Below are 19,035 nucleotides of genomic sequence, written 5' to 3'. Positions count from 1 at the left end.
AGACTATACATAACGTAACGTTATGCACATTGGCATTATTAAACATATATTTTAAAAAGAAAAACATTTTCAAAACATTGTGTTTTGATTATATTATAAACAACGTACTTTATGCCAGATGCGTTCAGGGACTGCTACGGTATAAATGACTGAATTAAAAAGTTTATTATGCAAACATAAACAGCCCAACCATCACCATATGGCTATAGTATCTACCAATCAACGAGCTCCTCTAGACCATTTAAAAACGAAGTGCCGGTCAGCGCGTAGAGATCTAGCGGGTGTGTTCGATTAGAAAAACCCAACGTGCCGTCTAAGCGTCTATTATTTCGGCACAGCCGGGCGGGATATGGGAGAGTTACTCTACCTCATCCTATCATTTGTAAATCCGAGTGATCTCAGTGAATCGGCGTGCCAAACGGAGAGACGAATCAAACTCACCCAGCGAGGGGAGCGATCATCTGTGAGGAAACCACGGAACCAATAAGCTATATAATCCTGAACTAAAGAGTATTGTACTCACAACGTGTTCACTGTATGAAAGCAAACTCTGCTGTAGTTTGATTCGTACGTTATTAAAGTAAACCGAAATGACGTTGAAGGCGTTTACTCTAATCTACCACAGCCCTACAGGCATTTTAACTCCTTCAAACAAATATGAACACGCACCACTGGAGCTGTATCAGTTTAATGAAAATATTAATAACGCACACAGTCACTATTATATCATGTGAACTAATGAGTGAAAGTGTGTGTTTGCGTGGGACGCAGCCATACGGCGACTGGTTGTAAAATAGACTGTAGCCTAAATAATTTGTGGGTGTCTACTTTTTGAGTCGGAGGAGTACGGTCCCTGGCTGTCACCCTCTCGCGTCCAACTAGATAATTCGTCTTTGAGTTCAATGAGTGGAGAGTGGACATGAACTGAGAGACTGAATTACTCGGGGGAAAAAAAAATTAGATATTCAGCTATAGTCATAACGAAGATGCAACGATGACTCAACCTCAGCTGAATGAGTTCATTCCTCCTCCGGAGTGCCCTGTTTTTGAGCCCAGCTGGGAGGAATTCGCCGACCCTTTTGCGTACATCAACAAAATCCGACCCATTGCAGAGAAAACTGGCATCTGCAAGGTCCGCCCGCCGCCGGTGAGTGTTTCCTCATTTTGACAGTTATTCGAGTTCTCGTCTGGTCTTTGTTTTGTTTAGTTTTTGTTTCGTGCGCTGATTTGGCCTCTGGTGCTGTTGGTAATTTTGCAGGCAAAGTTGTGTTTTTAGACAGGTTTCAACATGGCGGATTGCGGCTGCGAGTTGAATTGTCAGCCAGCCTGAGCCCGGAGTGTGTTGTGTTTGGTACAGCCACAGAGAAGCACACACAGATAATGCCATTCAGGAGGAAATCCCGTGTCCTGGTCAAGTTTTTTCACCCCCAAACACTCAGGGCGTGCGTTTATTGTAACCGTCGGCTTTAGGGTGTATGATATCTAAAAATAATTCAAACGCTAAAGTTTGCCTGTATGCAAATCCTAACAGAAATTGTTTACGTTAGCGCAGAATGAGACGCTTCCTGGAGTCTGCGCACGGAACTAACCCCGAAAGACTGAAACTAGTCTTTCGGCCACTGCTTTTAAACAGTTTATTAAATGTAAAAGCCTGACTTTCCCTGCAGGATTTGACGGATTTAGCTAGTGTGAGGTAAGCTAGCCAGCGTTAATTAGGCCCGTTTAAAGCTACAGTTGCCTGACATTAACGCTGGCTAACGTTACCTACGTGCTCGGTGACCAACTGTTTATGGAGAGATGGGGTCGCTTAAACACGGAGCTTGATGGACACTTCTGTTTTTAGTTTTAACCATTTTTTTACACGCAAAACCTACATGGATGTTTTTATATCTGGTTGTCGACGGCGTCAGTTAGTTAGCTGAGTATTTTGGGCTTGAAGAATAACATTATATCGTTAGTATGAAAGAAACTCTCGGACGAGTGGCTGTCTTTATAACATTTTCTTTTTTCTAATTGGAGGATTATTCTGCCCCAATCCACACCTCCCCAACGTCACAGGAGTCAAATATTAAGTCTTTCAAAACACAAAGAAAAGGACATAATTATGACACCCCCTACCCCCCAAAAAAGAAAAAAAAAAAAGACCGAATTTAAATTAATCTTACATTGACCTTATTTCTGATACATTGTGGGAGAGGAGGGCATTCAAGGGTGTGTCCAAGCCTCCACGCAAATTACATAAAGAGCAAATTCATCTTAAATAAATGATATTACCATGACTTATGACTAACGTGATTGATATGGCAGATATCCCTTTGTCAGTTTAAAAACATTAAGGTCTTGGATGGGAATTGTTTTCTTTGATCTGTATGCCTTTAGATGACATGAGACTCATCTGTAGCTGAAATTAGGAAGCTGTAAAAGCCCATTTTGCACGGTTTAACAGGGCGGGTGGGGATAAGGGGCTGTATTGTTATTAAAAAAAAAAGGGTGGGTGAGGGACTGCTTTTAGTGTTTGCTGGTGCTGTGGCTGGAAATGCACTGCTCATGTAAACAAAAGAAGGCAGTGGCGAAAGGTCTGAGCAAAGATTGGATGCTGCTTGTCTTGGTTTTTCCTGACGTGTAATAGTCAAAGAAGGGACAGCCTGTTTACTGCACTGCTTTGACCACATTTGTCTGCAATGCATACCTTTTTAAAGAGACCTGTAGTTGATCTCATCATTTAGAAATATACTGGGGGACAAAGTTTTGGCCCACTACACTTAAGCCAGAACAGCTTCAGGATTTTACAGCAAGTCGTTCAAATTTACTGGCATCTTTATTACCACAATGACACGTTTCAAAATTCAGGGTTAATTCTTTAGATTAAGTACCATATGGTTAAGAAACAGCAGGTCAGCAAATAAAAAGTTCAAATACAATACCCATTCATTATGTGTATATTGGTGTATGGGTATATACATATACGTAAACATACAGTATATTTATAAAATTGATGAAAAAAAGTGTCTAATTTTCAAGTCCACCATTTGCTCTACTCTGTGTAAGCCCCACTATCTGCAGTTCTGTGTCATGCACATCAGTTTCCTCTGCACATTCGGATCAAAATTTTGGCTCCAGGGTGGTGAGTGGGCCAAACAAACCAATAAACAATCTTAAATCCTTCAGCAGTGTGAATCAAAGCTCTTGAGAGTGGAAAGGCAAGACAGCATTGGACATCCTGGAGGCTTGTATGGTGAAGGCACACATTGTGTACATGTAACATCCTGTGTTTTTATCATAGGATCTGGCCTGAGATCTCTTCTTTGTTTCCTTTTCTTTTCTTTTTTTCTCTCGTGTAAAGCGTTAAAAAGAAAGAAAGTGTTTTAGAAAGGAAGACATTGCACCACAACCTGTTTCTGATCAGTGATTTCTGGGTGCTCAGTATGTGGTCAGTGTTTCCTCCAGACTTTTTACAGGGGTTACATTTTGAATGTAGATGTTAGTGGCACAAACGATTCACAGTGATTATGTTACGGCTGTTTGTGGTTAAGTTCTCACCACTCGTATTTGTCATTTTGTCATAGAGAGAAGGCTAGTAATGTTAAGACCAAAATTGTGCTTGTAATCTTGACTGGTGTGGTCAGACTTGTGCTTGAAGAATGGTCAGAAAACCCAGTGTATTTCTATATGTTTCGAAACAATTGTTTTCCTTTGGTGCCCAGACATTTGTGGGTCTAATCCAGCTTTGTCTACAAATGATAAGGTGGCGTTAATGCAGCTATTGTTGTCCCTATTCTGACTAGCAGTGTCAACCCAGGAAGAAGAAAAGCCTGTACAGACGCTGTAAATCTTGTGTCTAACATTTTCATTTTATACTAATAATCCCACAGTAACAGGTGGTCATTTATAAAAGGAATGCTGACAGTTTTCACAAGTGAACTGTTTGTTTCTGCACTATTTAAGAAATATTGTGATAATTAAAAGTTTGAATGAGATCCAGAGCTGTAGCCTAATTTCTAGGCCCAGCCGAGTCGGCTCACATGATCAGTTTGCATATCTTTCATGCTAATTTAGCGCATTCCCTTTTCACGGCAGTGTAGTTTGGTTCCAAGATGTGAACATGGTGTTATTTAGAGCAAAACTACGATCTTATTTCAGTGATAGGTTAAAGGAAAAGTTAATGCTTCTTAACAGTTGTGCAATGCAATTTTTTTTATGTTGCTAGAAAAGCAATTGGTTCATTCAGTTTGTGCTCTTTTTTTTCCTGAATACCTAAACTCAGTTTTGAGGCCAGAATCTGAGACATCAAAGAAAAAGCAACCATGCACTTGGTATTGTGTGAGAGCAGGTGTGGTTATACACACGTTCAATTTATGGATTTCTTTAGAGATTATATGCTTTGGTGTTTTTGAACACATCAAAAGCAGCGTGTGAAGCTAGTAGATGTGTTTTTTTTGTTTGTTTGTTTTTTCCCTGAAAATGGTTGTTTCAAACCCCGTGAAGGCCAAATGCAAAACCTGTAACTCATCTCAGACATAAACATTTTGGTCTGTTCTTGGTTACTCAGGGATTAGGTAGCCAGGGAATAGCCTGATTATTTCAGCTGTACATGAATAGAATTTTGTTCATACTAAAATACATACTGACAACAACAAGACAACAGTATAATAATGGTGGTCTATGACAGTGAATACCATTATCAGCCTCTTGTTAGCCAAGATAAAAGATTTTGTATCAAACTCAAGGACACGATTTCACTGTTTTTTTCTCGATTGTAAGTATTCTCATACATGGCAAATGAGAGGGAGTGTGGTATTTACACATTTTCTGGTTTAAAACTGAGATGATCTTCCTGATTATTGAGCCATCAGTGTTCTGTAGTCTAGCAGGAAGTTGTGTGGTCTAGCATGAGTAGGTCTGTTTTAATACAGTGCACAAGTGCATTAATGTGTTTAGTCTGTTAGTTAGACCGTCGACGTGGTTAAGCTGCTGTAGATAACTTCTTCACACAGGGCCAGGCAGTATGTTGATGTTCTGATAATAAGCTGATTTCATTCAAATGTTCTGACAAACATTTTAAGACATTTTGAAATTGTAATAGTTGATTTTAACATTGCAATGTTGCTGACTGAAATTAATGAAAGGCAGGTAATTTTACCATGGAGTTTTGAACACTCAAAGCTTATATAATGTATGTAAACAGTATATATGTGTATATATGTTGATGTCACCAAAAAATAATAATGTAATCAACTATTGTTAGATTACCCCTATTGATCCGCCATATTGTCCAGCCCAAAATATTACTCTCGTCATAATTGCAATTACTTTGTGTAGGTCTGCCCCTAATGGCAGTCTCTGGGGTTACTTAAAGAACTGCATTTTAGTGGATGCTCAGACTGGGTGTGCCATTAGGATAAACAAGACAAGCAGTACTTGACCAGTTAAAGCTAAAAATAGACATTAGAACGAAACTGAAACAAACAAAGTGGAAGCGATTTCTCTCCTTGCATCTCAAAACAGCATTCTGTCCTCTAAAGGATCTGGTATTACCTGCTTGTGTTCATCTTGAAATTTACAGCCCTCTTGTGGCTGCAGCAGGCTTTTGTCCCTGGAAGCTAGTAACCACCAGCCATTGCTCCTATTAATTCTGTCATTTTTGTGGCCACGTCCTGCTGACAACAGCTGGGACTCGTTAAGCAGAGGGGGGAGCAGTATTTTTTGGACGTTTGTGCATTGTGGATAATGCTGGGCTGTTTCACGGGTGGCTAGCTATAGATGATGTATTGGCGCATTACAAAAATTACTTCACAGAAACATTTATTTACCTTACAAATGTACAGTTAACCATGTAACATAACTTAAGTCTTTTAAATCTGTTCCGCTTCTCAGTTATCATATTAATATATTTTCCTGCAAGATCTGCAGTAAATTTGATAAGATAAATACAAAACTCTGCATTGTCACTGGAGTGTGTCATTGCCAGTTAATGGTAAATAGTTTGAAGATAACCATGGAAGTGATTTTTGGCCAGTCTGCAGCCCAATACACTCGCTAACTGAATGATAAAGATTCATTAATGCACCAAATCTGCAACTGAAAATAGTCACAAAGAAAAACACAATTTATTCCTGCTGTTTGAGTAACGTTTGCTTAAAACAGATTTTTTTGTAAGATGAGTGTTCGTGGCCTCAGGCTTGTTTTGAGTGGCTTGACTTGAAATACGCATCATTCTCATGGGGTCTTGTTGTACATGACTTATTTTTACATACTGACAAGTCCATAAACAAAATTTGTTTTCAAAGGCTTCTGTTTCAGTGTGATCATGAAAGATTTGGTCTCATTTTGTTTAATGAAATGTTTTTTTTTTTAAATTTCTCTCAGGAATGGCAGCCACCATTTGCCTGTGATGTTGACAGACTGAAATTTACACCGCGAATACAAAGGCTGAATGAATTGGAGGTAAAGTCATATATTGTGTTAATGTATTTAAGAGATACCTTAAATGTAGTAAGTGTAAATGGTGTATTTGGAAAGTAGAAAATCCTGATAATTAATGTTGATTAATCAATTAAACAATGAAATCTTTATTATACAACTAACTAACCTTTGTTTCATGTTGTTTTTAGGCTCAGACCAGAGTTAAGCTCAACTTCCTGGATCAAATAGCTAAATTCTGGGAGCTCCAAGGATGCACTCTGAAAATTCCTCATGTGGAGAGAAAGATTTTGGATCTTTACCAGCTGAATAACGTATGTGCAAATTCTAGGTTCATAATTATTAGTCTAAAATGAGACCCATAAACAGTTTACAATAGAATTACATGTTACATTTGCATGTGACTGATTTATGCACATAAATGGGAATGGGAGCATGCTCCTAATATACTGAATGCATGGTTTCTCTCTCTCCAAAGCTGGTGAACGAAGAGGGAGGTTTCGATGCAGTCTGCAGAGAGCGACGCTGGACTAAGATATCCACCAAGATGGGCTTTGCTCCAGGCAAGGCAATTGGCTCTCATCTGCGGGCACACTATGAGAGGATCCTCTACCCATATAACCTGTTCCAGACTGGAGCCAATCTGCCCGTACGTCACATCACTCGTGTTTTCTTTTCCCAGTAGAGCAGCAGTTGCTAAACTTTTTGTTCACTGTTGATTGGATGTTTATTGGAAAAATATGCAGTCCATTACAGTGTCTTTTCAGGGTATTCAGTCTATTATTGTAAACTCAGAGGTACTGACTTTCTCCACAAGCTTAGTGCATGCAGGATTATTGTACTTGACAGTATTATAGTTTTGAATCTGGACCTTGTCTTAGTTTGAGAACATCATAAAAACAACAGTAAAACTGTGGCAGGTACAAAACAGTTTGGTTTCTTTCTGTGGTTTCTGAGCCAGATTTTTTTGGACTGGTGATGAAAGACTGTAGCAGTGAGCTTGTTTACTGTGGACTGTTAGTGCCGCTATCTTCAGGTGTTGGACACAACAACTAGATAATTGTACAGACAGTATAACACTTGTGCAGTCCCATAAGCATCGACAATCACAGTCTTTTTGAGGCGCAAGATTTTGCAAATAAAAATTCTCATTTTGGTATTTAAAATGTTTTCAGCTCGAACCAACATGCTTTGTTTTGTCTGATCTTTGTTTGAGACAGTGTGTCGGTTTTGTTCATTTGATTTATTATCATTGGAAAATTTTTGTTTCACTTAGTTTTTAACTCGTTCATTGTTTAATGATGGAAGGTTTCCCTTCTTCTTTCCGCAGAAGGCCACCTTGACCAATGACACTAAAGATAAGGAGTACACCCCTCATGACCTGCCGCAGCGGCAGTCTGTCCAGCCCCAGGAGACCTGCAGCATTGCTCGCCGAGCAAAAAGAATGAGATCTGAAGTGAGTCTGATCTTTCTTTCTCACCATTCTCTGATACTAGCACATCAGTCACATTTAATTGTTTAACATTCACACCCATACATCTTTGACACACAATCAACACAGGTTTACTACAGAGCAGTCGCACTGAGGCAGAAATGTCATGTGACACTGTCAACTTTACAATGTATTTACATTCTGTGTCCACCATGACAGAAAAGAAGCTGATCTTAGTTCAAACTGCACTTGTTGCCTTTTTTTTTATTCAAAGGGACAAGCCACATATTTCCCACATTAGTTCCCTGTTGTAAAAGGGTATGTACTAGATATCTAATGGGTGATTCACTAAAAAGTACAACTCTTGTCTCTCTCTGCCTCTCACTATGATTCTGACAGAGTGGTTCTATTAAAACTGAACCTGGGGAAGTTTGTGAGAATCGTCCCAATCTCAGGAGGAGGATGGGAACATACGTGGCCAAACCAGAGCCTGGTAAGAACAAAGACAGTCAGTGCTGCTTGGTTTATAAAGACAACAGAATGTCTTGGTAAAAAAAAAAAAAGCGACATTGTTAGAGAATCTTAAAGCCTCCACTGAGCCTTCATTCATGTCTTACAGTGGAAGTGGCGGTCACCGAGGTGAAAACGGAGCCCATTGAGAATCCAAAAGAAAATGAAGAAACTGTATTAAATCTGATAAACAAAGCTCCCCAGAATAAAGTAAGTTTATGATATATATATTTTTAAATTCCGATATTGTAACAAAAAAAAAAAAAACATTTATCAGTGCTGGATGATTCTCACACCGTCAGTTACACACATGAAAGAAAATTGCATATCGTAGAACGAAGACAGCACTTCTAATTGCTTTGACTACTCAGGTGGACCAGTACATGTGCCTGGTATGTGGCAGTGGGAGTGCTGAGGACCGCCTGCTGTTGTGTGACGGCTGTGATGACAGTTATCACATCTTCTGTCTGATCCCTCCCCTTCACGATGTTCCCAAAGGCGATTGGAGATGCCCCAAGTGCCTGGCTCAGGTGAACCCTCCACCACTAGGGAGCTAAATCCTGACAGAGGAGTGCTCGTAATTAGGAACAAGAGTATACTCTCCTGTCTGATATTAGCAAATACAGTACAGATTTAGGTGCTTTGTTTTTAACTTCATGTTCCATCTTTTTTTCTCGCAGGAATGTGGCAAACCTCCTGTTGCTTTTGGCTTTGAGCAGGCCAGCAGGAGCTACACGCTCCAAGCTTTTGGAGACATGGCCGACTCCTTCAAGTCTGATTATTTCAACATGCCAGTTCATGTGAGTTCGCCTCATTCATTAATTGATCTCTGAGTGGTTTCCATTCTACTTACTCTGTATGTTTTTGCTGGTAATTACACTTAATCTCGGTCAGTGGTTTAAGTGTGAAGGCTTATAATCTGTTCTCAGTTATCACTATTTACTAATGTTTAAACAGCTTTCAATCCACAAAGAGCTGAATCTCAAATGGGAGTCGATTTTAATGCGAGTATAGGGAAACCACAGAAAGCGACAGCTAATCCTAACCTAGCTTCTAGAGCAGGGGTGTCAAACCTGTCCACAAAGGGCCGGTGTGGCTGCAGGTTTTTGTTCCAACCAATGAAGAGCACACAGTTTGACCAATCAACTGTCTGAAGACTGAGATCAGTTGATTAAATGAGTCAAGTCTGGTGTGCTGCTGCTTGGTTGGAACAAAAACCTGCAGCCACACCGGCCCTTTGTGGACAGGTTTGACACCCCTGTTCTAGAGGCTATAAGCTACTGCCACAAGAGGGCAGTAAATTACAGGATGAATGCAAACAGGTCAAATCAGATCTTTTAAGGGACAGAACGGTGTTCTGAGATGTAAGGAGAGAAATTGCTTCTGCTTCGGTATCACTCTAATTGATATCTGTGTTTAGCTTTAACTGTTCAAGCACTGCTTGCCTCCTTTGCCCTGATAGCTTATCACTGATATAATGACCAAACATGTTATGTCTAGCACAGTGGAAATAAAAGTTTTACTGACTGCTGTTCGCAACTCTAGTAATATCAACATGCTCAAAATGTTCCACTACATGAACGTTTTCCTTTTTTAGTCACAAAAATTGTTCTCTGAGACTAGAGACAGATTTTGGCAGATTTTAAAGGGAAATAGTCCTGGACTGTCGCTTATTTGGTTTTATGACTTTGCTCTGGAACAAAGGAATACTTTGATAACACACGTCCAGAGAGAGTCATACTCTTGTACCACAAGTTGCAGATAAGTCCTTCAGAAAAGCTGATGTTCTTTAGACTGGTCCAAACAATTCATACATAAAGTTCTGACATGTATAGCAGTGATTATAGAAACACATCATTGTTTATCTAGCCCAAATGTTTGGTTTCTAGATTTGTGTTTAATTCAGTGCTTTTTGTGGGGGTTTTTTTAGATGGTTCCCACAGAGCTGGTGGAGAAGGAGTTTTGGCGTCTAGTCAGCACCATTGAGGAGGATGTGACTGTGGAGTACGGAGCAGACATCGCCTCCAAGGAGTTTGGGAGTGGTTTCCCTGTGAGGAACGGCCATTTTGAGGTCTCTCCTGAGGACGAGGTACAAATCTGTCTGTAAAAAAAAAAAAAAAAAAAGGATGTTTGCTTTTTTCAGAATATCTTTAATAGAGCGGTGTCGATAAAATCGATTCTCCTCATTTTATTTTGTAAGGATTGATTCGTACGTGCTCACGTACTGCGTACTGTCTGACGCCATGTTCATTGGTTGTTTGGTAGCTTGGTAGCGCATACGTGAATTCGATGACGCGAGTTCGTACGCGAGCACGTACAAATCGATCTTTACAAAATAAAATGAGAATAGGAGAATCGATTTTTATCGACAGCCCTAATCTTTAAGTATTTCCAGTAGCAGTGTACATGTCTGGCTGGGGGACTGAGAGACATGAGCAGCACTGATATTATGTTTTTGTTTTTAGATGTGATGAGTTTTCAGTTTACAGGGCTGTATTTGGGTGAGAGGTTAAGTGGGGTGTTGAGACCTGTCTCTGACCTGCAGCATTACCTGAGCAGCGGCTGGAACCTGAACAACATGCCGGTGCTGGATGCCTCGGTGCTGACTCACGTTACAGCCGACATCTGTGGGATGAAGTTACCCTGGCTGTACGTGGGCATGTGCTTCTCCTCCTTCTGCTGGCACATTGAGGACCATTGGAGCTACTCCATTAACTATCTACACTGGTAAAATGCACTCGCAAAACTCTTATTATTTTTTTTTTTGTTAGCCCTCTTATACTAGCAACACTCTGGTATTTTCACTGCTGTTGGTCAGAAAATGATATATTCCTAAAATATAACACAAAACCAAACTGTAACTGTCTCTCCAGTCATGGCTTTGGCAAATCTATAATTCAGTAAAAATTATAGTATGTGTTATGTCAGTACTCTACATGCAATTAGGTGGCAATTTAAGGGTTTTTTTCACTGACATGTTTGACCATATGTGTAGGGGGGAGCCAAAGACGTGGTACGGGGCTCCTGGTTATGCTGCAGAGCACCTCGAGGCGGTCATGAAGAAACTGGCCCCAGAGCTGTTTGAGTCCCAGCCAGACCTCCTTCACCAGCTGGTCACCATCATGAACCCCAATACGCTGATGAACAATGGCGTCCCGGTAACAAGCTCACTTGTTTTTCAGTCACTGCATTTTAATGTCTGAGACAAAGCTAGTTCTTAATCTGTGATCCATGATGTACCCCACAGCACCAGTATGTCAGGTTTTCAATCCATACGAAAAATACTTCAAGAAGCTAGATGTCAAACATGTGGCAGAAAATGGAGATAAATATTCAAAGTACATAATAAAAAATCTAATCTTTTCCTCTTGTGATGAAAACACACACAAATCAAGAGAAAAGAACAGTTCACACAGATGACAAGTTTCATAACTGTTTTTCTGTCCTTTTTCATTCTTAACTAGATTTATCGCACCAACCAGTGTGCAGGCGAGTTTGTCATCACTTTTCCCAGAGCTTACCACAGTGGATTCAACCAGGGTTTCAACTTTGCCGAAGCTGTCAACTTCTGTACAGTGGATTGGGTAAGAAATTAGTTCGGCCATCTGTTTGCTCATCAACAGCCATGATTTCTTTTTTTTTTAAAGTTTAAGTCTCTTGGCTCAAATCTAGTAGCTTTGTACCATCCTCCAGAAAATGTTTTAAGTGTCCAGAGATCAGGGGAAACTTGCCTAGTATTTACTAGGAAAACGTTTCTCCTTTATCATAAGAATATGCTAATGCCTATAGACACATAAGACTTACAGCACATAAAAACTGGAGACCTGAAATAGAATTAAGACATTTTTATTTCTATTTGCAGGAATAGGGATTTGTTGAATAATAACAATAATAATGCTAATATTTTTTTTTCTGCTGCATTAGTGACTTATCTGTATTTCCTGGCAGATGCCCATTGGCCGTAACTGTGTGGAACACTACCGTGAGCTGAGCAGATACTGTGTCTTCTCCCATGACGAGATGATTTGTAACATGGCCTGTAAGGCAGACACAATGGATGTCGACCTGGCGTCAGCAGTGCAGAAGGAGATGGCCATCATGATCCAAGAAGAAGAGGAGCTAAGGCAGAAGATGGACAAAATGGTGAGCAGCTCTTTGATTAGTATATCAGTTTAATGGATTGATATGATGGCAGCATGTAGTTTCTGCATTTAGAGCACACAACATATTTGAAAATGAAAGTAAATGGCTGGAAATTAAGCTCTGACTTTAATGACGTGTCATCAAAGATAAATTGAAGAAAACTTTGAGCTTTTTAGATAGATAGATAGATATTTATCACAATAGACCAAAGGATATAGATTAGGAGACTTTTTTTTGTCTGCACAGCTGTCACACTTAGCTCCCCTGTCTCCTCTGCAGCTCTAACAACTGAGAATTTGTTTCCCCAGGGTGTGGTGCAGTCACAGCAAGTTGATTATGAGGTGCTCCCAGATGAGGAGCGGCAGTGCTACAAGTGTCGGACCACCTGTTACCTGTCTGGCATCACCTGTGCTTGCAGTCCCGGCAAGATGGTTTGTCTGTACCACACCCAGGAACTCTGCTCGTGTTCTCATAGCAACCTCACACTCCAGTGAGTCTTCAGTAACCACATCAAATAAACAAACCGCGCTTCTGAGTTTTACTCATTTTCTTTTCACCACAATCTTGGGTTTTTTCCCAAAGTCCTATCATAAAAGGAACTTGTTTTTTTTCAGCTTTGAATAAATGAATCACAGCTGCTTTCAGAAAAATTCACAATAGATCATTGCACAAAACAATAGTTTTGAGAATCAGATTCGCAGAAATGGCCAGCTTTGCCCATGTGTTCTTACTTAGATGGCATTTTTTTGGGCGCGTCAGTAACAATGAGTCCTCTTTTTAAATTTCTATCACAGAGCAAAGAGACAAAATTAGACCAGCAAAGAAAATGTGCAGTTTCTGAGGCAGTGACATGAGAATGTGATTTTTTTTTTTTGTTTAACTGAATTTCATTGTCTCGCTTTGTCTTTTCCTGCAGTTACAAGTTTACACTGGATGAGTTGTACCCCATGATGGAGTCAGTGAAGCTGCGTGCAGAATCGTATAAAATCTGGGTCTGTAATGTTCAGGAGATCCTGGAGAACAAAGGAAACAAGAAAAAAGGTTTGAAAAAAATGCAGAAAATGTCCATATTACAATACTTTCTCTTCCCCCTTCTTCTTCTTCTCTGTCCGCTGGCGACACTGGGTTGTATTACTTAACTATAAGTTTTAATGCCAGCTGTTGACGCTTCACCTCACGTGTACAATATCCAGGTCTCTCTTTTTTGTGTTTTTTAGAGAATGAGTTTTATTATTACCCCCCCCCCCCCCCCCACTTCTTTCATTTTAGTGACATATGTAAACATCGACCTACAGTCTCTGAATATTTTCTGGCCAGGTTTGGAAGAGCTTCACAGCCTGGTGGAGCAGGCGGAAACAAAGGCATTCCCACACACCAGCCGCCTGGATCAACTGCGTGCGGTCGCCTCAGAGGCTGATAAAGTTGGTGTGATGGCACAACAGCTTCTCAATGGGAAGAGGCAAACGAGGTATGTTTGGTTGCATCAGTAAGAGTCAAAATCTCAAACATAACACAATAAATATCCTTTAAATAAATATTTCTGGAAATGTTTTTCAGTATATTTTGGTGCGAGCTGATCCTCATTCTTCTTAAAATTATTATTGACTGTTGTGTTATTATAGGAGGTAGTATTTAATCTGCCAAGCGCCAGCCAAAGTGCCAACATCACAGATGATAGAAAACATATTTGTTTTATGTCATTATTGTTGTTTTTGTAATTTTGATGTCTGTCCTATATTGACAGATTTCTTCTGTGTTTTAGGTATCGCTCTGGAGGAGGAAAGTCTCAAAACCAAAACGAATTGACTGTGGAGGAGCTGAGGTCTTTTGTCCGACAGCTAGACAGCCTGCCGTGCACCATCCGACAGGCTCCTTTACTGAAGGTTAGTGAGCTTAGATCAGACTTGTTAATGTGTATACTAGAATCATAAAGATCTTCATTTGGATTCTTTTAATTTTTGATGTATGTGATTAAAGTTATTGAGTTATTGAACATAGTGTTTAAATGTCATTCAAATGTTGGCACTGAATGCCTTTTTGTTGTGACCTCCAGGACCTGTTGACCCGGGTGGATGACTTCCAGCAGCACAGTGAACGCCTCCTCTCTGATGAGTCTCCCAGCCCTGTGGAGCTGCAGGACCTGCTGGATGTGAGTCTGGGCCTGGACGTGGACCTGCCGCAGCTGCCCCTCTTGAGGGAGAGACTGGAGCAGGCTCGATGGCTGGAGGCCGTGCAGCAAGCCAGCAGCTGGCCCGACAGCCTGTGTCTGGACACCATGAGGAGGCTGATAGACCAGGGCGTGGGCCTTGCCCCTCACAGCTCCGTGGAAAGAGCCATGGCCCGTCTGCAGGAGCTGCTGACGGTGTCGGAGCAGTGGGAGGAGAGGGTGCTCAGCCTCGTCGAGGCCAGGTGAGGACACAGAGCCGCACCGGACCTGTTGTGTGACAGTGCAGGGTGAAATGTGCCAAGTCTGCAGAGCTGGATCATGGTGGATAAAGAGGATCATGATGTTGTGACAGTGCTGAACCCACTAATGGCTCCACAGAGACTGCACACTGTAAAGCACCAGACTCTGCCATAGTGGGCACTTCTAATGATCTGATATTTGATGGGTATATAGACCTATGAACAAACAGAACTTCACTAAAATGTGAATTTCTGTTTGTGCTGTCCTCTGTCTTGTGTATTTAAATGATGATACAAAATCAGATTTTTATTTTTATCTGTTTATATCCATGAATTGAAGGTGTACTTACTGAAGCTCATGTCTCTCCACAGGCCATACCATAGTTTAGAAACCCTTGACGCGGCTCTACAAGAAGTAGAAAACATCCCTGCTTATCTGCCCAACTGTCTGCAGCTGAAGGATGTCGTCACCAAGGCCAAGAAGTGGCTGCATGAAGCCGAAGCACTCCAGGTAGAATAAATTTGAGCTACACTGAATGTTCTTAGCATTGAACACTTGGCCAGAAAAGGTGGCGTCTGGATTATAAATCTTGTGTGACTGTGCTTTGCAGCTCGGGGGGCGTATTCCTGTGCTGGACAGCCTCTCTGAGCTGGTTCTCAGAGCAGAGGGCATCCCGGTGAGGCTCGACCCGCTGAGTCGATTGGAGGCCCTCGTCAGTGACGTTCAGGCCTGGAAGGAGAGCGCAGCAAAAACATTCCTACAGAAAAACTCCCCTTTCTCTCTCCTCGAGGTAAACAGTGACATCTCTTATCGTGTGAGTCATTTCAGAGCTGTTTTATATGCCAGGACCTAAAGGTAATGTGCGTTTGCTTTTATGTTTTCAGGTGCTTTGCCCAAGATGTGACGTAGGGAGCGGACATCAGAAGTCACGATCTAAAAAAGCAAAAGAGGCTCCACAGATCTGTAAAAAAGCTACAACAAAGCTGGAGTCTCTGTGTGACGTGGAGAGAGCGCTCTCTGAGAGCAAGGACTCTGCTTCTGCTGTAAGTGCAGATGTATAATCTTTTCTTTTTTTCATTCTTTTTAAATTATTTCCACCAGTATAATTGTGTAACATAACTGTATAACAGAAAGTATAGTGTAGTAGTATAGTTTATATTCACTCAGTAAATTTTCTCTCCTCACAGATGACCACTCTCGCTGAGGTCCGCCAGAGGGAGATGGAGATCTTGTTGGCTCTTAGGGCTTCAAATGAATCTAAGCTCCTTCCTGCTGAAAACTGTTGCACGTTGAGTGTTTGCGTTTGCCAAAAGGCCCCTTCAGGCGCCATGGTGCAGTGCGAGCTCTGTCGAGACATTTTCCACTGTGGTTGCGTGGAGACAACTGCAGACCTCGAGTACGGCCAAGCCTGGCTTTGCCCACTTTGTCAGCGGTCGAGAAAACCCCCTCTGGACAAGGTCCTGCCCCTGCTGGCTTCACTGCAGAGGATCCGGGTTCGGCTTCCAGAAGGAGACGCGCTGCGCTTCCTCATCGAGAGGACAGTGCGATGGCAGCACAGAGTACAGCAGGCCTGCACAGAGGGAGTGCTGGAGAAAGCGTCAAAGATGGTCAGTGGAAACACATGTTCTAACTTAATGTGAATAGAGCTGAAAACATGAGTCTCTCTTGACTGTTGCTTTGTGGATATAATGCCACCTTATTGCTGACATTAGCTGGATGGCACTGTCGACACAGCTGATGGTTCTTTATTGTTTCAGGGGAGAGTTGGACCCAGAATATCTTCACATCTGACTCAGGAAATAAATGGTTCATCTTTTTATACAGAGCAGCAGTGTGTTCCACTCCAGGGTCAGTGTTAAAGCTTTCTCCTCACTTTGCGTCCACACATACTTTCATACTACTTTCATTCTTCTCATTTCACCCTCTGAACTCTGCTGTATTTGTCGCAGGACTCAGCCCTGAGCTGGATGAGCTGATGGTGGAGGGATTCCTGCTGCAGGTCACTCTGCCTGAGACCGAGCAGTTGTACAGATACCTGCTGTACAAACTGGCCCCCCAGCCCTCGCCTGGCGCCCCCTGTGGGAACAGCACAGAACAGGACCAACAGTCTGAGAGAGGGAGCCCGCACCACAACAAGGTAATGACGATTACAGCAACACTTAGTGCTTGTGGATCACATTCTCAGTCACAATTCATATTTATTCACTACTTCCTGGTATATTTATTGTAATGTGTATGTCTTAACACAGAATGGAGTCTCCAGCCTCAAAAAGGAGGCGGTGAACGGTCAGAGCAAACGGACCAAGCGACGTAAGGAAAGCTCAGACTCTCAGCACAGTGAGAAGGCCAAGAAGTGTCGTAAAAAGAAGTCCAAGAAAAGCAAAGAGAGGAGTGAAGAAACCAAGAGGACTAGTTCTCCCACACACACAGTGTCTGATCCTGCTCCATCAGACTCAGAGGAGGACTACTCACTGTGTGCTGCACCATGGTGCAGAGAGCCAGAGGGTGACGAGGTTCGGTTTATGTCATCTTATTATAAACATGACAGGCAGCACTTACATCACCTCATGTCTCTGTTGTCTGAGTTATGTTATTGTTTTGTACAAATTTAAAGTTCACAAAGTGTTAACGCTATGAGAGAGAAGCAACAACACATTTTAAAAACCCAATTTTCCACTTTTCAGGTGAACTGGGTCCAGTGTGACGGCAACTGCAACCAGTGGTTCCACCAGATCTGCGTGGGACTGTCTGCCGAGCGAGCAGAGAGGGAGGACTATATTTGCATAAGCTGCACACAGCCGGACTACAAAAGAGGAGAATGAAGACCAAAAAGTGACTTTGAAGGATCAGCAGTTTTGTTGCAAGCCGCAGCACTTAAGTGCACACCTGAACTCTGTGTGCCCTGTGGCTCCCCCTCCCTCTTTTACCTTCTGGCTTGCCCTTAGTGAACATGGTGCTATTTACTTTTTTTTTTTTTTCCAGAGTTTCAAAAGACTTCTGTCACTGTTTTCGTCACGGGGCTGGTTTTTCAGCCAATCAACTAATCCTTTCTGAAACTTTCCAAGACTTGATGCAGATGTACAAAATGGCAAAATGTCTCAAGAACCAACAGCGCAGGGATTTTTCAACCAAAAAAAAAAAAAAAAAAGTCAATTTGACATCACATTTTAGAACAGTTTTTTTTTTTACATGCATCTGAACAATGTGAAAATTATCTTTCTCTTGTAGAGTAAATATTATTTATCTAAGCAATAACTGAACTGATTAATTGAAGTTCAGTTTTCACCTGAGATATATTTGTGCTTAGACATTCTTTGATAGGATGCCTTCTTGAAGTTAAAACCCTGAAGAATTCACTTTATGAATCCTATGATATGACACAGTTCAGTTGAAATTTGTGAACAACTCGAATCAGAAACAAGAGAGGTATGTCTGAGCTTGTTGATCCAAAATGTGCAAAAGTTTGCACCTGAATATTTGCCCATATTCCTTAAAAAAAAAAAAACATTGCTGACTTTGACTCGAGGTCAGGTTTCCCTTTTGCGCTGTCTGTGGAGGAAAGAAAAGTGACCCCTGGATCTGTAGGTCCTGAGACTTGATGGTGTTCACAAAGTAAGAATGAACTGTCCGACATCAAAGGAATGTACATTTTGTTTTAGGGTGGATTTTCCCTTTATGGTTTAGGATGAAAATATTGTGTTGGACTTAGATTTAACACAGACTGTGTGATTTATTTGCCACGGGTATATGACCTTTTTCTGCTCCTTTGGGTAAATAATATAATTCATATGTTGCAGTTTGCATTATAAAATAAAAATGTTTGTTCCCATGTGTCTGCACTCGTCAATCCTGTTCGTGCTGAATGCCATACAACTAGAATTCATCTTTTGTAGCCTGAAATACATTTTGACTGGTTGATTTTGAATCACTCAGAAAAGAGATCATGTCTCACAGCTGATACAGCAGAACTTGATTCAAAGAAGGCAGCTGAATTGGTCTGTGTGAACTTACTGCAGCTCCTCATAAAAACTCATTTTGTTAACATCAGTCATAAATATTGAAAAAAATTGAACAACATTGTTCCTCATTCATAACTGTGTCACACTAACATACAGTGTGTAAT

The 19,035-nt window shown here is 41.2% G+C and overlaps 1 protein-coding gene across 1 annotated transcript; it reads left to right on the top strand.

The window, feature by feature from the left end:
- The first annotated feature begins 888 nt into the window (after positions 1–888).
- kdm5ba (lysine (K)-specific demethylase 5Ba) lies at positions 889–18,741 on the top strand. Its single transcript, XM_041033780.1, has 27 exons — positions 889–1,147; positions 6,367–6,444; positions 6,612–6,734; positions 6,899–7,069; positions 7,751–7,876; positions 8,252–8,345; positions 8,472–8,572; positions 8,734–8,892; positions 9,043–9,162; positions 10,293–10,451; positions 10,908–11,089; positions 11,358–11,520; positions 11,827–11,946; positions 12,311–12,505; positions 12,814–12,995; positions 13,422–13,546; positions 13,823–13,973; positions 14,268–14,388; positions 14,559–14,914; positions 15,284–15,422; positions 15,523–15,702; positions 15,797–15,955; positions 16,100–16,519; positions 16,670–16,760; positions 16,862–17,049; positions 17,162–17,425; positions 17,597–18,741. The coding sequence occupies exons 1-27, from the start codon at positions 995–997 to the stop codon at positions 17,732–17,734; spliced, it is 4,458 nt and encodes a 1,485-aa protein (XP_040889714.1). The 5' UTR covers positions 889–994; the 3' UTR covers positions 17,735–18,741.
- The last annotated feature ends 294 nt before the right edge of the window (positions 18,742–19,035 follow it).

The sequence above is a fragment of the Toxotes jaculatrix genome, chromosome 3 (assembly GCF_017976425.1).
Source record: "Toxotes jaculatrix isolate fToxJac2 chromosome 3, fToxJac2.pri, whole genome shotgun sequence".
Lineage (NCBI taxonomy): Eukaryota > Metazoa > Chordata > Actinopteri > Toxotidae > Toxotes > Toxotes jaculatrix.
Note: the sequence above shows the minus strand (reverse complement) of the source record. Positions and strands in the feature narration are given on the sequence as shown.

What these genes read in the sequence shown, in the direction of transcription:
- kdm5ba (XM_041033780.1), top strand. Translation starts at nt 995, where the DNA reads ATGACTCAACCTCAGCTGAATGAGTTCATTCCTCCTCCGGAGTGCCCT. An exon ending in AAAGGCTGAATGAATTGGAG is followed by an intron (nt 6,445 to 6,611) that starts GTAAAGTCATAT and finishes TGTTGTTTTTAG; the next exon opens with GCTCAGACCAGAGTTAAGCT. An exon ending in TGGAGAAAGCGTCAAAGATG is followed by an intron (nt 16,520 to 16,669) that starts GTCAGTGGAAAC and finishes TTATTGTTTCAG; the next exon opens with GGGAGAGTTGGACCCAGAAT.